We start from the raw sequence: 18,990 nt of genomic DNA on the forward strand, positions 1-18,990 counted from the left end.
CACTTCTTGCTTTTAGCTTGTTACCTACTAGAGCAGGAGTTGACAAACTTTTTCTTTAAAGTCGGTAAATATTTTAGACTTGGCGACCTATGTGGCCTCTCTTGCAGCTAGTTAACTCTGCCACTGTAGCGTGAAAGCGACCAGAGGTGATGCATAAATGAATGAGCGTCTCTATGTTCCCAGTAAAACTTCATTTACAAAAACAGATGTCGGGCTGGGTTTGGCCCATGGCCGTAGTTTGCAGACCTTTTACACTAGTGTATGAGATAGTTAGACTCCAATAACAGGAGAGTGGTAGGGATGAATGCTGCTTAAAGGAAACTATTCCAGCCTCTTAAGATCCCTAGGTTTAAGCACGAAGTTCAGCTCTGGATGACATTTGACTAAAGTAGGCATTATGGAAAAATGTGAAAATTCAAATTTTAAGCTGACCTGTGGCCCTCAGATATGGCCTTTTTAAAAATGCTAGCAATTACTGAGCTCTCACTCTGTGCCAGACACTTGTGCTGCTGATCCCATTTCATCTTCACAGTAACTCCATGCAGTACAGAAATTGTTACTCCCATTTATCAGATGAGAAACCGAAACTCAGGTGAAGTTGCTGTTTTTCAAAGTCGCAGAATAAGACTGGGCCAGATTCTGAACTCAGGTCTAACAGGCTTATTATAGAGCTTGAATGTTTTACCCATTGTTCCACATTCCTGCTCCCTGAGACCTTATAAAGACAAAGGTGGCTGCTTTTGAAAGGATGCCTTTCCTGAGGATCTGAAAGAGTGTAGTAGATGTCAGGTCTCCCATGTAAGGTTTCTCTAGTAACGGGAGCTTCATCAGACTTCTCCACTTCTTCCACCTGCATGACTCAAAAATAGTGTAGCAGAAGGACTTCAAGTGGGCTTGGATTTTCATTAGTCATGGAAGGTGAGGATAATTCTAGGGCATAGGCAAGGAATTGGAATGACAGGTGGGTGGGAGTCAGACTTCGAAGAAGGAAATCCAAGTTTAGAAGATTTGTTTGGGACTTGCGGAGGGAGGTACTGGGATCCCACTGTGGCGCTATCCCTGAGCATGAAGAAGTAAGAACATGTCTTTCTCCTTGTGTTCATTGTCTGCAGAATTTGGAGAATCCTTGGGTCTGAATTTTACAGATTTTATTTCACAGATCTGCTTTATAGATTAATTATAAGTCTCAGTATTTCTTAAAGCTCAGTTTACCTTCCATAAGGCCAGAAATACCTCCTTTGTCTTTTGTAAGGTGGGGATGAATATTCAAGTAGAACTTTAAACTTCTTAGTACGTTTAAGCAGTTACAGAGTACCTTGAATGAGTAGCGAATTCTGACCCAGGGCACGAGTGAGAATTTTGAGGTAGAAAAGGTGGATTCCAGGAGTCCTGGGCTGGTTTCTGAGCTCATCCTGATGAGAGACCTTTGGAGGTTTTTTGTTTCTGGCAGGTTTTTCTTGGTTTTTGAGCAGTCTTGTGCGTCTGGCTGTGATGCAAGTGGACAGGCAGTCTTGGCTATTACATGCAGTCTTTCTCTCATCAGGGATGGTGGTCTGAAGAGGGAGAAGGTGAAAGATACATTCAAAGAGGAGCAGCAGAAGCTGTACAGCAAGATGATTGTTGGGAACCATGAAGACAGGAGCCGGTCCTGAGCCTGCGCCTTGCGCTGGCTGGATCCATCATGCCTGAATCCTGAAACGGGAGACAGCTGGAGTCGTTGCTGCCGCAGCCCCCGCTGCTGCATTCTTTCCAGACTTGGGGTCTTTGGGCTGCTCTGGATCCCAGGACTCCAGCTTCTTCAGAGCTGCCTGGATCCCTGGGCTTGCCGTCTGAAGTGAACGCTGCTGGGTGTTGCTGCCCAGGATAAGATGCCTTCTTGTTACTTTTACAATAGGTCCATTGGAGGAATGCCATTAAAGTCAACTCTCCACCTATGCGCACGCAGGGCTGAGTGGTTGAAGAATTGGCCGCATTCCTGTGCTGGGGAACAGTATGACGTTAGTCCGTTACAGATGCCCACATGCCAGGGACTTGGCGGGGGGAAGGACTGCCCACTTGTGAGGAGAGGCACTGCGAGGCAGTGGGTTTGCCAGCCTCAGCATTGCCACCCCACCTCCCACCAGCCTTGGAGTTTTGTGGGTTTGGTAAAAGAAAACTGTTGTCTGCAGGGGCTTTCAGCAAAACGAAGTTTTAAGTTCTTGTGCAGTCACCGGAGGGGGTGGGAAGAGGCAGGATGAACCAGTGACTGCTGTGTGATGGGAACCAACAGTCACTTTTCGCTTTCAGACTTCAGTGCTAACCCTGAACTCCCATGTGACTTGCTCTTTGTTAACACGTGCCTCAGTTTCTCCATATGTAACCTGGACCAGGAGGGGGAAGGGTGGCGAAACCTACCTCACAGGGCTGTTCTGGGGATTAAAGTGCTACAGTGGCTGGAGGAGAGTAAAGCTCAGTGTTGTAAGGACGGGTCCCCAAGATGTGGCAGGACGAGGTCTGAGCTCCAAGCTGCTGCCCAGGGCTTGGAAGTTGTTTTGTGAGTAAATAAAATTGTCTTTGATGGTGAATGAATTGAGGGGTTTTTCCCTTCACTCTTTCTCCCCGAGTATAGCCCTAAGGAACGTGTTTCTTATCAAGAGTTACAGAACATAACGCTGGGGCTGGAGGGGCCCGGCTGGACTTTGGAATGAGGAATAGTACTGTTGAGGGTAAGGTAAACTACTCAGATCGAATATTTGTGTATCTCTCTGGTTAATTTAGAATTTCCCACAGACGCGAGATGTGGATTTCTACACAGCGGGTGCTGTGGGATTAGAGGTGTATGTTGGGGATGCCATTTGTTGAGGTGGCAGGAGGAGGGGCAGCCAGTAAGGACAGTAGGAAGCCACGAGGAACTACAGGGGCAAGGTCGGGACGAAGGCTCTGGAAGGGTTAGTGAGGGCGGCAGGACGGGCAGTGGGTATTTGGTGCACTGGGGGCTTCCATACAGCCAGAGGGGGACCGCAGGCTTTGCGGCCGCCTGCACCCACCTTGCAGTCACTGAAGGCAGATCCGAAGCTGAGCCACCCTTGCCACTTCTAGGGTCCACCAGTTTCAAATCCCTCAGAAGAGAGAATTGCCTCACCCCTTCCTTTTATCCATCTATTCGTACCCCTTCTCTCCCATCGCTCCGGCATGACGCAGTCACCATACCTTTCAGGAATTTGCACCAGCCATGGTAAGTGTCACCTCCCCAAGGCCGCCCTCTGTCCTGTGATTTGGGATGTGGTGGGAGTGTAGCCCTGCTTCGGAGGCTACCTGGTAGCACTTTGACCTGAACTCAGTGTGACTCACCCTAGCTGCCTTCCTATCGCTTTGCCTCCCCGACTAGACTCCCATTTCCTCTATGCGCCCTATTGCGAACCAGTGGAAAATTCTTTCTCCTCTTGCATAAAAACACTTATGACTATAAGAACAACTTCTTATGGACTGTTCTGCAAAATATTCAAGAGTAAACAGTGGTTTTCATCCTTTATAAGAAGTGATATTTAATTGTGTTTAAAAGCTATCTGGAATGATCTTTAAAAATCGGTCTTGAAGACCAAGTTCGCTTTTTAAATATCCCCCTTTTTAAAAGTTTTCTGCTGATTACTACATTTATTTTATGATTTACATCGTTTTTTAAATATTTTGTTTTGTTTTTCACATTCGTTTCAACAGTCCCATCTGTTGATGACGTATCAGAGTATTGCAGGAACCTGATTTAAAATCGCTGCTATGTAAAGAGATACTTCTGGAGACTAAGCAATGATTATTTTCTTACTAGATGAGGAGAAGGGATATAAATTATACCCCCCCCCCAAAAAAAAACCCTCAAAGATTTTAATTTAGTGCTCGTTGCATGCAGACTCATTGGATTGCTCCATTCTTTTACTTGGGGACCATGCAGGCCCCAGGTTGTCCAATATTTGTTTGGGATGTCTTGCACGGTAAAACTTCAGGGCACTTAGGAATAGCAACAGAGAAGCATGTAAAGCAGGGGTTCTTAATCCCCAGGCCACGGACCATTATTGGTCCATTATTGGTCCATGGCCTGTTAGGAACTGGGCCGCATAGCAGGAGGTGAGCGGCTGGTGAGTGAGCGAAGCTTCATCTGTATTTGCAGCTGCTCTCCAGCACCAGCCTCACTGCCTCAGCTCCACCTCAGATCATTAAGCATTAGATTCTCACAGGAGCACTGGTCCCAGGTGCCCAAAAGGTTGGGGACCGTTGATAAAGTACAAAAAACGTTCTTATGATCCCAGCAGTGATGAGGACAATCTTGGAGTAAAACCAAGTGGCATTAATTTGTGGGCTGAACACTGGCTATCTTCTAATCTCACTTCCAAACCTGCTACTCCTTTGGTGTTTCGACTTTATTTCTCTGTGTCTGTTCTTTGATCCATAACCAAGAACTTGGGCTAGATGATCTCTAAGGTCCTTTCCACCTCTGCAGTTCCTGTAATTTTTAAACCCATTCATAGTTCAGACTTTGGCTTTAAGTTCTAAAGTCATCTGGGTTCTGAAGAAAGAGAAGTCAGTTTAAAGCCATTTGCTTCCTCCAAAACAATGGGGCTAGTGAAACGACTCCACTAGCAGGTGTCCCATGTGTGGAGAGTCCCCTGTGTTTTAGGTGATCGTAGACCTGGTCGAATTTCATTGTGGATCTAGGAAAGACTTGTTTTTACTCAAACATTAGGTTTTTTTCCAGCCAGTTAGAGAAGGAACTTTGTAAAAAGGCTAGTAAAATTCCCCTGCCGGAGGAAGCCCAATAGAAGGCTGTTAGCCGGGCCAGCGCTCAGCAAGCTGAGCTTGATGGAGCAGTTTGAGAGGATGTACTTGCGACATAGTAGAACCAACTTTGGAACTGGATGTCTCTCTATGTCAGACCCCACTCCCTGTTGCTGACCTTCAGAGATTGAAAAAGACTTGATATGAGGTGATGGGAGAGCCCCACCAAGCCCTAACTAGGCCAGTGACAAGAGTCCTCAGGCACTGTCCTATTTCAGCCCTTCACAGCAGCACCCTACCAACAGTGGGCTCTAACTGTTATCCTTCAGAAGTCTTTTGGGACTATAAATTATGTCATTTCTTTCTGGGAATTAACCAAAAACTCAATGGTGTGTGGGATAGTGCTTCCCACCATCTCTAATGCATGAAAGAGTCCACTGTGTTGTAGGTCCCATCTGCCAGACTCAGTTTCTCCAGTCACACTCGCTGCGTGTGGCCTGGGACATGGGGCTGGAAGGGCAGCTGCATGCACACTGACTTGGGCAGGTTAAGAGGCGACCATCCAGCCATCCATCTTCCGTTGCACTAACACCCCCTCTACCCCCAGTCAATACGTCTCTCTCCGATGGGAAAGTTAATAAATTTTGCTCTAGATTAAAAGTATTGATCATTTCATTTGTAAACGATAAATAAAAAGGGGGAACTTTTCATTGCACCAGGGGTAGCGTCTGGTGTATTTTGCTGGTGAAATTGCGCTAGCTGTCGAGGGGGTGGGCTTCTCATATGCATTCTGGCTGGCCAGCTGCATTGATTTCCTATTAGTCTCCCAGCACCACCCAGTAACACATCATTTCAGTACCAGCTATTAATGGTCTTTTGATAAATAATCACTTGTAAGTCAATAAATTTTTATTAAACAGTGTGGCTCTTTGATTTATTAAAATCCGACCATGTTTGTCTGGGAGAAAAGGGATGCTGAATTGAAGTGGAGGTTTTCATACATCTTCCTGACGCTGAGCAGTCACCGCACACTCCAGAGAAAAACAATTGCATTTTAACAGAAACAAAACAGCCGAGTCTGGAACTTGGACCCAGGGAAACTTTATCTCCGTCAGTCTGAGGCTTACTCTACAGGGAGCAGCAGCAGGCTTGAGGGCGCCGTGTGGAGAACTTTGTTTGCTTCTGAGTGGTGAGGTCCCCGGGCCAGGCCCCCTTCAGGTGCCTTCTGGGCAGCACAGACCCTCGCTGCTTCCACAGACCAGTCCACCCACCAGCCCTGCTCTGGCTAACAGGTGCACCCTGGTGATGGCACCTTTGGCAAACAGACATTTGAGATCCATGAGACAAGTTGGACTGCAGGACCTTTTAGCTTCCTTCCTGACCAAACCACCATAATCACATCTTGTGGCAGGAAAGGCCGAGAGAGAGTCTCCGTTTTGTTACGTGAAAACTTGGCTGTATGGATTAGTTTTAAAAATGAGCCAATAGCTGAAGATTGGAAATTTTTTTTTTTTGATCGTCACTGGCAAAATTTGCTGTAAAGGTTTTGACATCTTTTCATTGAGACTTCATGTGGCCCTGAATATGAATATAGAGTGGGCCAACCACTCTACCGAACCAGAACTCCCAACCCAGAAGAAAGTCTAAGAAAGGGGAAAAATCTGGCTAGTAAAGTGTTTTTATTAAAAACTAACACTAGTTGGAACTCCTCCTTGGCTCTGTTCTCATCCAGGCCACTGCTGCTGATTTCTGATCATATTTAGTGTGACAGGTGTTAACAGGAGAAGGGCTTTTGAAGTGGGGATTGCTAGTAAGTTCAGCTGAGAGCTTGATGTTTTCAGACATTTCATGTTATTCAACGTTTAAAACATTTTTAAATGTTTTTAAATTTTAATGTTTTAAGCCTGCTGCAAGTTTTCTGTTGCTTGGAGTTCCTTGTCTGTCCTAGTCTTAGGGATAAAGGCTGCTGCATCAGGGGACCTTGAAGGGGAACAGGAACCTGGAGAACAGGAAACAAACTTGTGACTGTCCTGCCCAGCAGGTGAGTATATTAACACAGGGGTTTTATGGAGAGTGGCCCATTCTGTCCTTTGTGTAGGGGGTTGGTCAAGGATCAGCTTCTCTTCCGTGGAGCTCTGAGGCCTGCGCCTAAGGCTTGAGCCCCACCCCCACCCCAGGGTGGTACAGTGGTGTGCCCAGGCAGGGTTGGCACGGGACAGCATGCTCAGCTTCCTAGAACATGAGTCACATTAAGTATATCTGCACCTTACACATGCAAAATTCAAGTCCACTTTCAAGGTTAAACGGGAGACTTTTGTTTCAGTTGAGGCCTTACCTCTGGTCTATTAAATTTCCCTTACTGCACTTGCCCTGCTTGTGTTCATTCCATCCCATTGTTAGAACTTTGGCAGGGGAAGTTGGAATCAGCTTAGGGTTTCTAGTACTCACTGACGTGATTTTGAGTCAAGTGCATTCAACTAAGGAAAAGGAGTGACTCTTGCTGTAGTTTCCATGATAGCTGCTGCGGGGAGGAGAGGTGGAGGTGGAGTAGGGTTGGGAAAAAGGAGTTACAAGCAGTATTTGGACCATCATTCAGCGGGTACCTGCACCACCTGTAGGTATAGTCAGGCAGCAGGAGGTCAGGAAAGGTGGAGGTTGGAAGGCTCCGTCTCCCTTGAGAATAAGGACGGAGACCTGAAGCTTTCGGAACAGAGGGTCTGTTAATTCTTGAGAGCTATGACAGTGTTTCCCTCTGGCTCCCCAAATGCATTTTCACCCCTCCACATATTGCAGACTCAGTTCTGAATGGCTGGAAACGAGGTCAGGAGAAGGTTAGCTGCTGCCTTCCCATCTGATCCCATCCAGAGTTCTAGGCCAAGATGTTCTTCGGCTCCCCTTACTCCCTCCTGCCCTGTTTTCAGGGTCTGAACAGACCCCTGCCTCCCGAGCGGAGGACCAGATCTGCAGGAATGGCCTGGGGAAGTGCCTAGCATCTTGGGGCTCCTGGTTCCTGCTGCTGTGACTGTGGGCGCGGGGAAGGGCTTTAGGGGGTTCCTTGGGTCCTGCTGCTGCGGCGGTGGGCTTGGGGAAGGGCTGCTTGCACTCAGATTGATCCACCAGCTGTGATTTGTCATTTCTCTGAGGCAGGCGCTGTTTTCTCTTGCTTCAGGAGGCCCCTTCGACACCTGCTTTATTTTTCTTCCTGCACTGACGTGACGGGAGACAGGTGTTAAACTACTTAATCACTTTAAAATTGTTTTAATTTTCTGTTTTATATTGATCTCTCCAGCACCAATTAATCAGCTCACTGGACCAGGCAGTTAGTACATTAAAAATTGTCAGGGAGGCCGTGCATCTTGCAAAATGTCTAAAAAATATTCGGCTGGCAAATTTCGCTTTTCTTTGGCATGCAACAGTCCTTGGCCTACAGAACTCCCACTTGAAAAGGGCCTCTTCGTCTGGGCCTTGTATCCAGACACATTCAGGGGACAGGAGGAACTCTGGCTGGAGGGGCTTCCTGTGGGGAAAAATGGAAGCAGGTACCACTGGTCTGCCACCTTTCCTTCCACCTTTGTTCTTTGCTTCCCGCACAGAGTTGGATCTCCTTTCCCCAATAGCCTTGGGAATTTTCGAGGAAGGGTATGCTTTCTCTGGCGCATGTGTCCTATGCCCACAAAGGCAGGACCTCATGGTCCATAACTGCCCTGGAGTCCAGGTACTCAGCCTGCAGCCAGATTTCCTGCCCTGGATGTTGGCAGTTTTGACTTATACTGCTGATGATGTAGAGCCACCTCCCTGGGGCAGGAGCCCCGTCTACCTGGTAACACCAGTGGCAGGTGACTGTGTGCCACACGTTCTCATCCCTGGCAACGCAGTGATGAGCCTGAAGCTCTTCCATGGAAGAAGGCTCTGGAACACCCCATCCCCGCCATCACCGGTCCTGCGCTGCCTTTGTCACACCTCTTGAAAATTATCAACTGCTTGGCTATACTTTCTGAATTAAATTAAACATGGACAGACTAACCAGGGGCTTCCATAGCATTTCTTGGGAGTAGAAATTTGTTTTCCAGTTTTCCTATTTTGCCTAATTTTCTATCAATTTCTGAAAGCAAATCACTTGTTTTTATTGTTGTTGTTGTTTCAGTTGGAAATTAAATATCAGGCAGCCTGTCTGCCCGGTCCGAGTTGCCTGTCCCTTTCCGGTGGATACCACCCTCCCAAAGCATCTCTCACCCACCTTGCCCTTCTCCCTGTGCTTCCAGCTGGTGACAAGACTGAGGGGAAGCTCCTTTTATCCCCTCCCCCCATGCCTCACGTTCACACAGGTGCCTCACCCCCCGCCCCCAGAGACCTCAGGCATATGCCCTTTAGAATCAGGGCCACATCCCCCAACCAGAGAAGGGCCAGCACTGCTGGGAAGCCTGGGCAGGCAGGTTGGCCCCTGCACACAGGCTGGACTCACCTTCCGCAGCACCCAGCCCCACCCGCCCTGTATTAATTGGTATATGATTGGGCTAGGACATATAATCTAGTATTGATTTTCTCTCTGGACGCCACAGCTTTATTTGCTCACATCTGCCTTGTATTTAATTGGTGCTTTGCTCTGGAAACGAGAGATCTTATCGGCCTATTTGGTTTCTTTTCCTGGGGCACACAGGCACGCACACACCCTCACACTCTCCAGTTAGCTGACCCAGCCCTGCCTCTCCCTGACCCTCCCAAGCATTCCTGGGGGGCTGGGGGAGTGGAGAACGACCCAGAAGGGCTTTCTCAGAGACTTCCTGTCTTTACACTTGACCACAAGTGCTGTGGCTGATCCTTCCTGGTGTGGAAGTGTGTATGCGATGACTATTGGGGGAAACGCTAGCTTTGGAGTCGGACTGGGTTCAAATCCACCTCCTCCCTGTGTATGGCCTTGAGACTAACCTATTGAATTTTTCTGCACTGCAGTGTCTTCTTTATCTGAGAAAAAAAAAGCAGAATACCTGCTTTGTAGGATTTTTAGAGAATATTTTTCAGTCACCACACACAGCACCTGGCAAATTGTGGGTGCTCCATAAGCAGCAGTTCTTTGGTCAGTAATGTTGTCCCCTTCGGCCTGTGCAGCTCCATGCACTGCCTGCCAGGTGCGAGAGCGCCACGTGCACCAGAAAGAAAATGGAGTCTCCTGTGGCCACTAAGGTGGGGGAACATGTCTCTCTAGGGCTCACAGTCCAAAGAGAATCTCTGACCCCAAGGCACTGCTGTCACCACTCACCTTGTGTGAGGCGGGGGGGTGGGTGGGGGGGGATTGGGAGGGGGTGTCCCGTACTCCTCCTGTACCAGGAAACTCCCTCTCAGCAGGGCCTCTCCTGTCACCGGGCATCTCATCCCAGCACAGTCCCCCTTGTCACCTGTGTTGGGGAGTTTTGTTTTTCTCTGATTATGGCTCTGCATTTGGGCTGGTCCGCCCTGGGCTTTCTGTAGCAAAGAGATGTAAAGGCCAGAGGTAAACACTAATTTCCTATTGACACAACATTAATTCTCTTGCTCGGACAGGTGAATGTGCTCTCACTCACTTTACCAAGATTAATGATATTTGTTTGCCTGCAAAGAGAGCTCTAATGAGGGGCTTTTGACTGCATGCCCTCCGGATTGGCGGTGAGGAAAGAGGCTGGCAAAGGGCTCTCCGTGAGGGAAGACCAGCTTCCTCCACCACTGCCAGCATCATTGTCCCTGTTCAGGTGCAGGTGCCTTCCCCCTGGAAGAAAGAGGATGAAAGAAATATTGGTAAAAAGAATGTGAGCTAGTCACGTCCTGTCCCAGGGGGTTATTACTGACAAGGAGACCTTTTCAGCAGACCTGCATACGGGGATCTGGAAGTCAGCCTGACCCTCCCCCTGCCTGCCACCTGAAGCTCTCTTCCTACCTGCACGATCAAGGTCCTCACCCATTTGCACCCAAAGCTGTTGCTGAAGAGAGGGTCAGTCTTTGGTTCATTGCTCTGAAGAGCGACAAATGGTTTTGGAGGGGACAGGCCTGGGCTTCTGAGGTGTGGCGCTGGCAGAGGAGCATCAGGACAGCTGAGGACGCCCCGGGACCTTAGAGTAGGAGACTCCTGGGTCTGTAAGTGATGTAACAAGGTTATCTGCACATCTACTATTTTTGTGAATCCATAGGTTTAGCACAGTTTAAATAGAGCAAGAAGGAGCCAGCCCTGCCACAGACTCTCATCAGAGCAGCCCAGCCCTTGATAAAGGAGGAGCAGAGAGTGGACTGGCTCCAGTCCAAGGCTCTTCCAAATTCGTGGACTGTCGGAGTCCCTTGAGGCTTTCCTCACCCCTGGGCAGACAGGCCAGGCCATCTTCCAGAAGGCAGCCTGAGTCGGCAGTCTCGCCAAGGACCTGCAGAGTCACTCCCCACAAAGGCAAGACACTGTTCTCATTAGGAATTTGACCAAGACTCAGAACTAATAAACATTGGGGATGAAAGAAATCATTTAATCCAAGTCCTTTCTGTCACTAAGGATGGTCCACTGTAACCTGGCCATCTGACCTGAGAGCCGAGAGCTGGGGAGTAAAGAGGGAGAATAGGTAGGACCCAGCTCTCAGGTTATGATTGCAAGGGAAGCAACGCTGGGAAATTCTAACCCAGGGCAGTCCCCTTCCTCCAGATGGTCCCCATGTTGCAGGCTCCCTGGCAGGGCCAGCCTGTAAGCAAAGGGCAGGGTTAAAAAGAATTTATTTTACTTTATCAGTGTTCTTTCTGTTATAAATTATAGAAACCAGACTCAAGACAAAAGAGTATTATTGTCTCAGGCCTGCCTGAAGATTCGGGCCAGTTCACTCCTGCTCTCCCTCCAGCTCTCAGATCTGCTTTTCACCTGGTTGGATCCCTTTTCAGGCGGGTGTCTCTCACAGAGGCAAGATGCTACGTTTGGCTACAGCAGCCAAAAAGAGCTCCAGATAGAGAGGCAAGAGAGGCACTTCTGCGAACAACCTGGGTCCTCTGTTCATTGGCTGTAATTAAGCCTCGTCCCATCCCTGGATCCATGTATTAACATGACCAGAGAGGTGGCAGTCACTGAGAGTCTTAAGACTGTGTCAGTCATCTACATCTAGAGATGAGAGTGGGGTCAGCCCGACCACACTAGATCAAACATGGCAAGAGGGTTGTTTATGCTTAGAGAAATCAGGTTGGCATTACCAAAAGAAAGCAAGGATCAGTGCCAGGCAAGCCCAAACCACAAGTAGCGTACTGCACCCTTTTACTGCTCTCAGAATAGAAGATGCTGTTCACTGAGCAATACCCTGTACTATACAGTTATCCTGCAGCTTGGCCACCGACCCCTCTGCCCTGGCTGTTTCTACATCAGCATATCCCAGCGAAGCAGTGCTAGAGCTGCAAGCCCAGTGTTGCTCTCTTTTCCAGAACGTGGCAGCAGTGATTTAGCAAATTTGTTAGAGCAGGGTCTCTCCCAAGAGTCCTTGATTATGTTTGACATTCCCACAAGAATCACAGTCACAGGGCTGATGCAAGTGGCAGCGAGAAACCTCAGGGGTCCTGCCCACCACTCCCTCTTTCGCTGGGAAGAAGATCCAGACCTTTCACAGCTTTGCTTCCACCCCTGCTGCCTTCCCTGACATTTCGAATCTTTGTTGCCCGGGGAAGAAGGAAAAGCTACAGAACTCAGCCTAAGTCTTTATGAACAACTCCTGAGCGGGCGGGGAGAGCCAAAAGGTGCATCTTTAAATTGAGTTGTGCTTCTAAAATCAATATTTGCCAAATTCATCCACTCCCAGTGCTCTGGGGCACAAGTTAACCAGGCGCATCCCAGGGCCACACCTTGTCCCACTGAGTCGAATCATCATCCGGGAAGAGCCCTGGGGGTCTATATGTCTGACAAGTCCTGTCATCAGGCAAGCTTGGGAAACTTCCTGCATGACCATCTCTGGCTGTGGTGTGTCTTCTCCACCCAGGGACACCGGCAGTCGATTACAAAGCAGCAGAAACCACACCAAGAAAAATGATGCTTGCTGTAATCACACACTACAACGCATTTGATCAGTGTGTCTTTGATTAGAGGACTTAACCTGGTTCTCTTGTGCTCTCTGTAGCTTTCAGGTCTTCATAGACCCGGGGAGTAGACACAGCCCTTGGAAGACAAGGCGTTTTGACCTTGGATAGGTGTCCTCGGCACTCGGAGCTTCAGTTTCCTCATGGGCAAATTGGGGATAAGACATGATGGCCACTATCTGAGAAACAAATGGAATAATGTACACGGAAGTGGATAGAATGCCATAGTGAGGGGTCCCCAATCCCCGGGGCTACAGACCAGTACTGGTCCATGGCCTGTCAGGAACTGGGCATGGGGTGAGCGGCGGGTGAGTGAACAAAGCTTCATCTGTATTTGCAGCCGCTCCCCAGCACTAGCATCACCGCCTCAGCTCCACCTCAGATCACCAGGCATTAGACTCTCATAGGAGCACCAGTTCCTGGTACCAAAAAGGTTGGGGACCACTGCCATAGTGAGTATAGTATTACTGTTTCAAATAGGGATTTGGTTACTGTTTTTCATTCAAACTCTATCAATTCCAAATTTTAGGTTGTACTGACACAATGATTGGTCCTGAGGAAAGTTGCCTTGATTCTAGTGCTCCTTCTTATATGTTAAAAGATTATAGTACTTTCGATGAGATATGGTGTTTTGGGGATCAACTGTGAATCGCATTTCCATTAATGTACATTGTCATTCATTAAATTCTCTCTTATTCTTAACCACTGCCTCCCGTGTGTCCTCTGTTCCCTGTGAAGACATTCCTCATAGCACTAAGAGCACTGCCTTCCCTTTCTTTCTTGTCATACACTCTCCTTCTAGACTGTGAGCATCAGGAGGCTGGGGAGCTTGTCTCGAGTTTGTGTGCCCAGCAGCAAGCACAGTGCCAGGCATAAAGCAGGCCTCCCATGATGATCGCATGGATTTTAATCTATAACACATATAATCCTAATTTTCTTTTTAAACAGTTCACAGCCCAGACTTACTTCAAGTGGGCCTTTTCTCTTCCCCCTTTTATAGTGATTAAGAATGGAAGCTACAGCATCAGTCTGACTGGGTTAAGCTGTGTGACCTAGGGCAAGTTACTTAACTTCTCTGTGTCCCAATGTCCTTGGCTATAACATGGGTACAATAATAATAGTACTTATTTCATGTGGTTTTTTTTAAAAAATAAAATGAGTTAAGTAAAGTCCCGAAAATAGTGCACGGCACCGTGCATGTTTAATAAACATTAGTGGGAAGTAACAGCAGGGGTGGTGCTAGACACAGGCACGGTGAGAGGAGAGAGCACGGACTGTGAACTTGAAGAGAGTCACTACTGACTCTGTGAGGCTGAGGTTCATCAGTTCATTCTCTGCCTTTGCTTCTTAGCCTAGAAAATGGGGCAACTGCATTGTGCATAACTGTCAGAAAACAAGTGGATGTGAGTCAAGTACTTAGGAGTCCCTTTCCCAGAAGGTGCTGGAGTCCCCCCTGCACCATGGTCTCTTGCCTTATTGGGAACAAACAAATGCCTCTTAGACATCCTGGCCTGAGGCCAGCTAGATCCTGTTGGAGTTCTAGGCCCTAGGGACAAGGTGACCGCAGGGAAACCCTTAGCCTTGTTCCCATGACCTCTGCCTCTTGAATGATAGAAATCCTTTCCTCTGCAGGTTTGTGTGAGATTCCTCTATAAACTCCCAGTCCAAACTCTGAACCAGGCTGAAATGACATGATCCAACAATCAGAACATCAGATTTTTATTTGATACCATTTCGTTTATTCGTGCATCATCAGGGAGTGAATTGCTCTAAGCAAAATAATTTCCCAATGAAAATCCTTCTAAAGTAGTATACTCCTCTGGCCATCTAATGCCAAAGACAAAGGACACAGCTTAATCTTTCTGATGGCTCTGGGACATCGTTATGAACATGAACCACAGTGCTGTCCTCGAAGACCTCTGACCTAAGCCGTGTTTTCAATCCTGCTACCAACTACCAGCAGAAGCCTATACTCCTGGAATTCCTCTTTCTCTCGTTGGCTGCCGCTTGCAGTTGCCTCCCTGTACCTTGGTTCCGGGCCTCTCTGAATCTAGTCTTGCACTTGAGGCATCTCTGGCCTTGCCTGGGAGAGCAGTGTGAGTGCCCTGTGGCAGCCACTTTCTTGTCTTCAGAGATTTTTGTTGTTGTTCACAATCAGGTTCCAACGGTATTTTACATCGTCACAAATGCTAGGAACTTACACGCATCTAAAACTGCCTAGAAACTTTTTACCAATCACCTAATTTGAGCCAGGCCCTGTGCTCTGAGAACAGGAATGTTATGCAGACACAGTCACACAGTCACAGCCACTCTCGATCTTCTTACATTGCGATGGGCATACGAACCGCGGGCTTTTTCTTAACATGCAGCTTCTGATTGGGAGGTCCGAGAAGGGGCCCAAGAGCCTGCATCTCTAACAAGCTCCCAGGTGAGCCCACTGCTGCTGGTGCCGCTGGTCCAAGTATTAGAGTATAAAGGCTTTAGCAGGACGTACAGACCCAAGTGTTTTCAGGGGCCAGGTGGGAGACTTAACCATGTGGAGCCCAGAGAAGGGGTAGGGTCACTCACTGGATGAGGCTTGCCATGCCTAATGGCCAGCTAACGTTTCTATAAAAGCACTGTTCTGTCCCCAAAGAAACACATCTGGTATCTGAATTCAGCTCTCCACATCTGGTTTAGCTTTTCTGCCCAAGAGTCCAGAATCCCAGGCATTTTGCACGTAAACCAATCTGGTCACACACAGGTCCTTCTGTAACCTCCCAAATGGCAGTTTACCTGGGGGGTGGAATACTTACAGGAGTAGTAGCTGGTCCTCTTGTTGAGACCTGTTTAGAACTGGTTCTGCCACTTCCTAACAGCAGGAATTTGAGGAGGAAAGAGAGTGTTGTGCACTAATGTGTAAGTGCCCCACCGTTCCAGCATTGTATGTGATTTCATGTAATCTCAATCTGGCAGAGTTGGTCACCAGCTTCAGTTTACAGATGAGGTAACTGGGTTTCAAGAGGTTAACTAACTTGGTCAAAATGACCCAGCTACTACTTGGTGGAGTGGGGATTCAAACTGTTGGGCTCCAAAGCCCTCTTGGAATAATATAGCAGCTACTGCTGAGTGTCTATATATGCCAGGTACACTTATTAGTTTTAATCTTATGGAGACCCTGCAAGGTATGTATAATTATTCCCGTCTTACAGTTGAGTAAAATGAGGCTCAGAGGTTAAATAACTCGCCCAAGAACACAGAGTGGCAGAGCCAGGATTTGAGCCCGAACTGACACATTCCCCTATGTCCTGATCAGGCCAAGACACAGGTTAACTGGTTTCTGGGCCCAAACCCAAGGGGTGGCCTGAGTAAGAGGAGGGCTTGCCAGAAGTGGGATTTCAGTGCCCCGTCTGCTTTTGGATTGTCGACATAAGGATATGGCCATTCTGAACTAAGACAATGCCATTCCTTACCTTCACCCCTGCCCTGATGGGGACATGTCCCAGTCCTAACATCGGAAGCCACAAATGTGAGAGCTGTGGGATATGGCAGGATCTGTGCCTGCCCGATGGAGCCTACCAGGCTGCGTGTCAGAGCAGGATGTGACAGCTATCAGGAGCACAGAGCTTAATTTCTTTCTCCATGTTTTATCCCTAAAAAATTTGCGATGTGGTAGGAGAGGAGTTGCAAGAAGCTGAATATCTAAAAAGTTTTGTTTTTTTTTTAACTCAGCATATACAAGGAGCCCCTTTTATGAACAGACATTAAAAAAGGGAGGAGTGGTCTAGGGCTTATGATTTCTTTATGATGCATGAAGTGAGATAGACTTGAGTTCTCCCCAGGAACACACGTGCATGCGCACACGTACACACACATATAACACGCACATGCGCACACATACGCATGTGCACATCTGCAGAGGGCAAGACTTATTCCGAATTATCCTCAAGAATCTGGGCCATTCACCTTGAGCTCGTCTCTTCCTTCACGCTCTGAATCTAGTTTCCTGACTAGGCCTGAGCAGGATAATGAGTGAAAAAAGAGGCAGTGCTTCTTCCTGGCCTGGGGCTTGACAAGAGTGAGGGAGACGGGATGCTGGGAAGGCTAGGGTCTCCGAGCCAGAAGGCTCAGTGGCAGGTATCCCAGAACTTAGATTAGGGAAGGTTTTGTTTAGCTCAGCAAATGTCTCCCGGGGAAAAAATTTCCCTCAGGCTTGATTTAATACTGACCCCAAATGACTTGAATCAGATATGCAAGAATTACAGCTATAACAGAGCACTTAGGATTATAATATGCTTACATAGAAGGCAAACGAGCACAATTTGGGGGGATTGCTGGCTTTTTCCTCCATACCTGCTTCATGGCTTTGTACCTGGATCACGTAAACAGGCTCTTTTGGCCTGCAGGCCCCAGACTCTCCTCAAGGTGCTCAGGAAATACTGTGCGTCTCCTGGCTCCCCCAGCCCCCAGAGGTTTTGGTCTTTGTGGCTGGGCTGAGTGAGTGGGTGGATCCCAGGCTGCTGTCCTGCCTGCTGCAGTGCGATCGCAGCTCCTGTCTCAGGATGCCCCTCTCAGTCCACGAAGCGCTCCTCAGCGCAGCCTGTGGCCAGGCACACACAAAGATGGTGCTCGGTTCTTAGAAGCTGACTTCTTATTTCCTTCCCACTTTACGTGAAGAGAGACTAAGTGTGGGCACCACTGCAGATTGAGGGGTAGAGTTTAAAAGCAGTCTACATTTTCTTGTCACGTCACTCTGTCTTCTGGGTCCACTCGGGTTATATTGAAAAGTTGGTGCCTCTGTTTCTGAGCTAGGGTCTTCCTCCCACCCTCATTCCCACTCTGGGCTGACTTCACCTATCAGATTCTCCCGCCTTGGGGGCCAAGGAGGGGCTGAAGGACCTGTTGGGACAGCATAGGGGGCAGGCTGCTTACAGTTACTCAGGCCTTGTTGGTGTTTGCAGAGATCACTGAAGTTGGAAGGGTCCTGAAAGCACATCTCATTCTTGCCTCGCAGAAAAGGCTTCGCGGGGCTGCCCCTCGGGCCAGGGCAAATAGACGTGAGGACCTTGAAATCAGCTCTCAGGTTGCCTCGTCCCATTTCTGTGACTTGGCTCAGGCACTTTCTATGCAACGAGAATATTACCTACCTCCTAGGTTTCTTGTGGGGTCAAGTAGGATAATCCAGGCCTTCTACGTGGCAGAAATTAGTAGGTGTTCAGTTAGTTAGTGCTTCTATCCTCTCCCCTATTCTCTTTTCCACATGGTACCTAGTTTCCTAAACAGATACTTTCCTCCACGAGGCTATGAATTCCTGGAAGTCAGGGACCCCAATAAACACTCCTCAGGCTTCTCAGCACTTACTACAGTGCCTGCATGTACCAATGAGATTTCAGATTGACTAATGTCATGCAAGGCTTCCTGACTCCCAGAGCACTGACTGTCCCCTGGGAGCAGAGACACCTGCCCTCAGGGAGGGCCCCTCATAGCTGGCATGTCTGGGACTTAATAGCCAGTTTCATAGAAGTACAGGAGCCATGGAAAGGTTTCTGGGACTTTTATTTTTACTCTTTATTTTTTAAAAGCCTGTAAAGATGTGCAAATGCTTGGTCGCTTTTGGGCTACATTCTTCTGGCCAGCCCCCGCCCACCTCCCTTAATCCCTCCCGCCTGCCAGTAGCTCAGAATCACCTGGAGTGAAAAACACCACCCTGCTGGCCATCGCTCCCCTCAGCAGCAGCTCCAGCAGCTCCAGTGCCAGGCCGCAGGGAGCAGGGCAGTCCACGAAAAGGAAGGGCTCTGGGTCCCGTGCAAGCCCTTGGGGCAGCCCCGCCCTGCAGGGGCCTCTCTCTTCTTATGAGGGCATCCCTGTTGGAGGAGCAGGGGCTTCTGCGATCCCTTCCAGCTCTCTCTCTGGGAGGTGTTGTCTTTGCATCAGCACTGAGGAAAGCCCAGGTGGGTGGCTCTGGGGTGCAGCATTGGCTGCTAGAATTCTCTCACCTTTTCTCTGCCTCAGCCTGCAACCTCCCTCTTTCCAGCAGTGGAAGCTTCTTGTTTCTTCCTGTCTGGGGGAATCCCCTCTGAGGGGGCGAATTGGAGAAAGGAGGCCAGGAGGACTTCTCCCTCCAGGGGCGTGAGTTTGGGTATAAGAGGTGTTTCTTCTTCTTCACTGGGACCCACCTCCCCTCCCTGGGGTGGATTTCCACCAGCCTGG

General features: G+C 48.5%; 1 protein-coding gene across 2 annotated transcripts in view; it reads left to right on the top strand.

Annotated features, from left to right (window-relative positions):
• The window catches only part of GPAT4 (glycerol-3-phosphate acyltransferase 4), a 34,090-nt gene extending 30,241 nt beyond the window's left edge, over window positions 1-3,849 (top strand). Inside the window, exon 13 of one of the 2 annotated variants that reach the window (XM_011372719.2) lies at window positions 1,544-1,933. In XM_011372719.2, coding sequence (XP_011371021.1) covers window positions 1,544-1,652 — 109 coding nt within the window. In that variant the 3' untranslated portion in view covers window positions 1,653-1,933. Of the gene's footprint in view, window positions 1-1,543 lie in introns of both variants that reach the window. The other variant, XM_023519733.1, reaches the window with a different exon arrangement.
• The last annotated feature ends 15,141 nt before the right edge of the window (window positions 3,850-18,990 follow it).

The sequence above is a fragment of the Pteropus vampyrus genome, unplaced genomic scaffold (assembly GCF_000151845.1).
Source record: "Pteropus vampyrus isolate Shadow unplaced genomic scaffold, Pvam_2.0 Scaffold8, whole genome shotgun sequence".
NCBI lineage: Eukaryota > Metazoa > Chordata > Mammalia > Chiroptera > Pteropodidae > Pteropus > Pteropus vampyrus.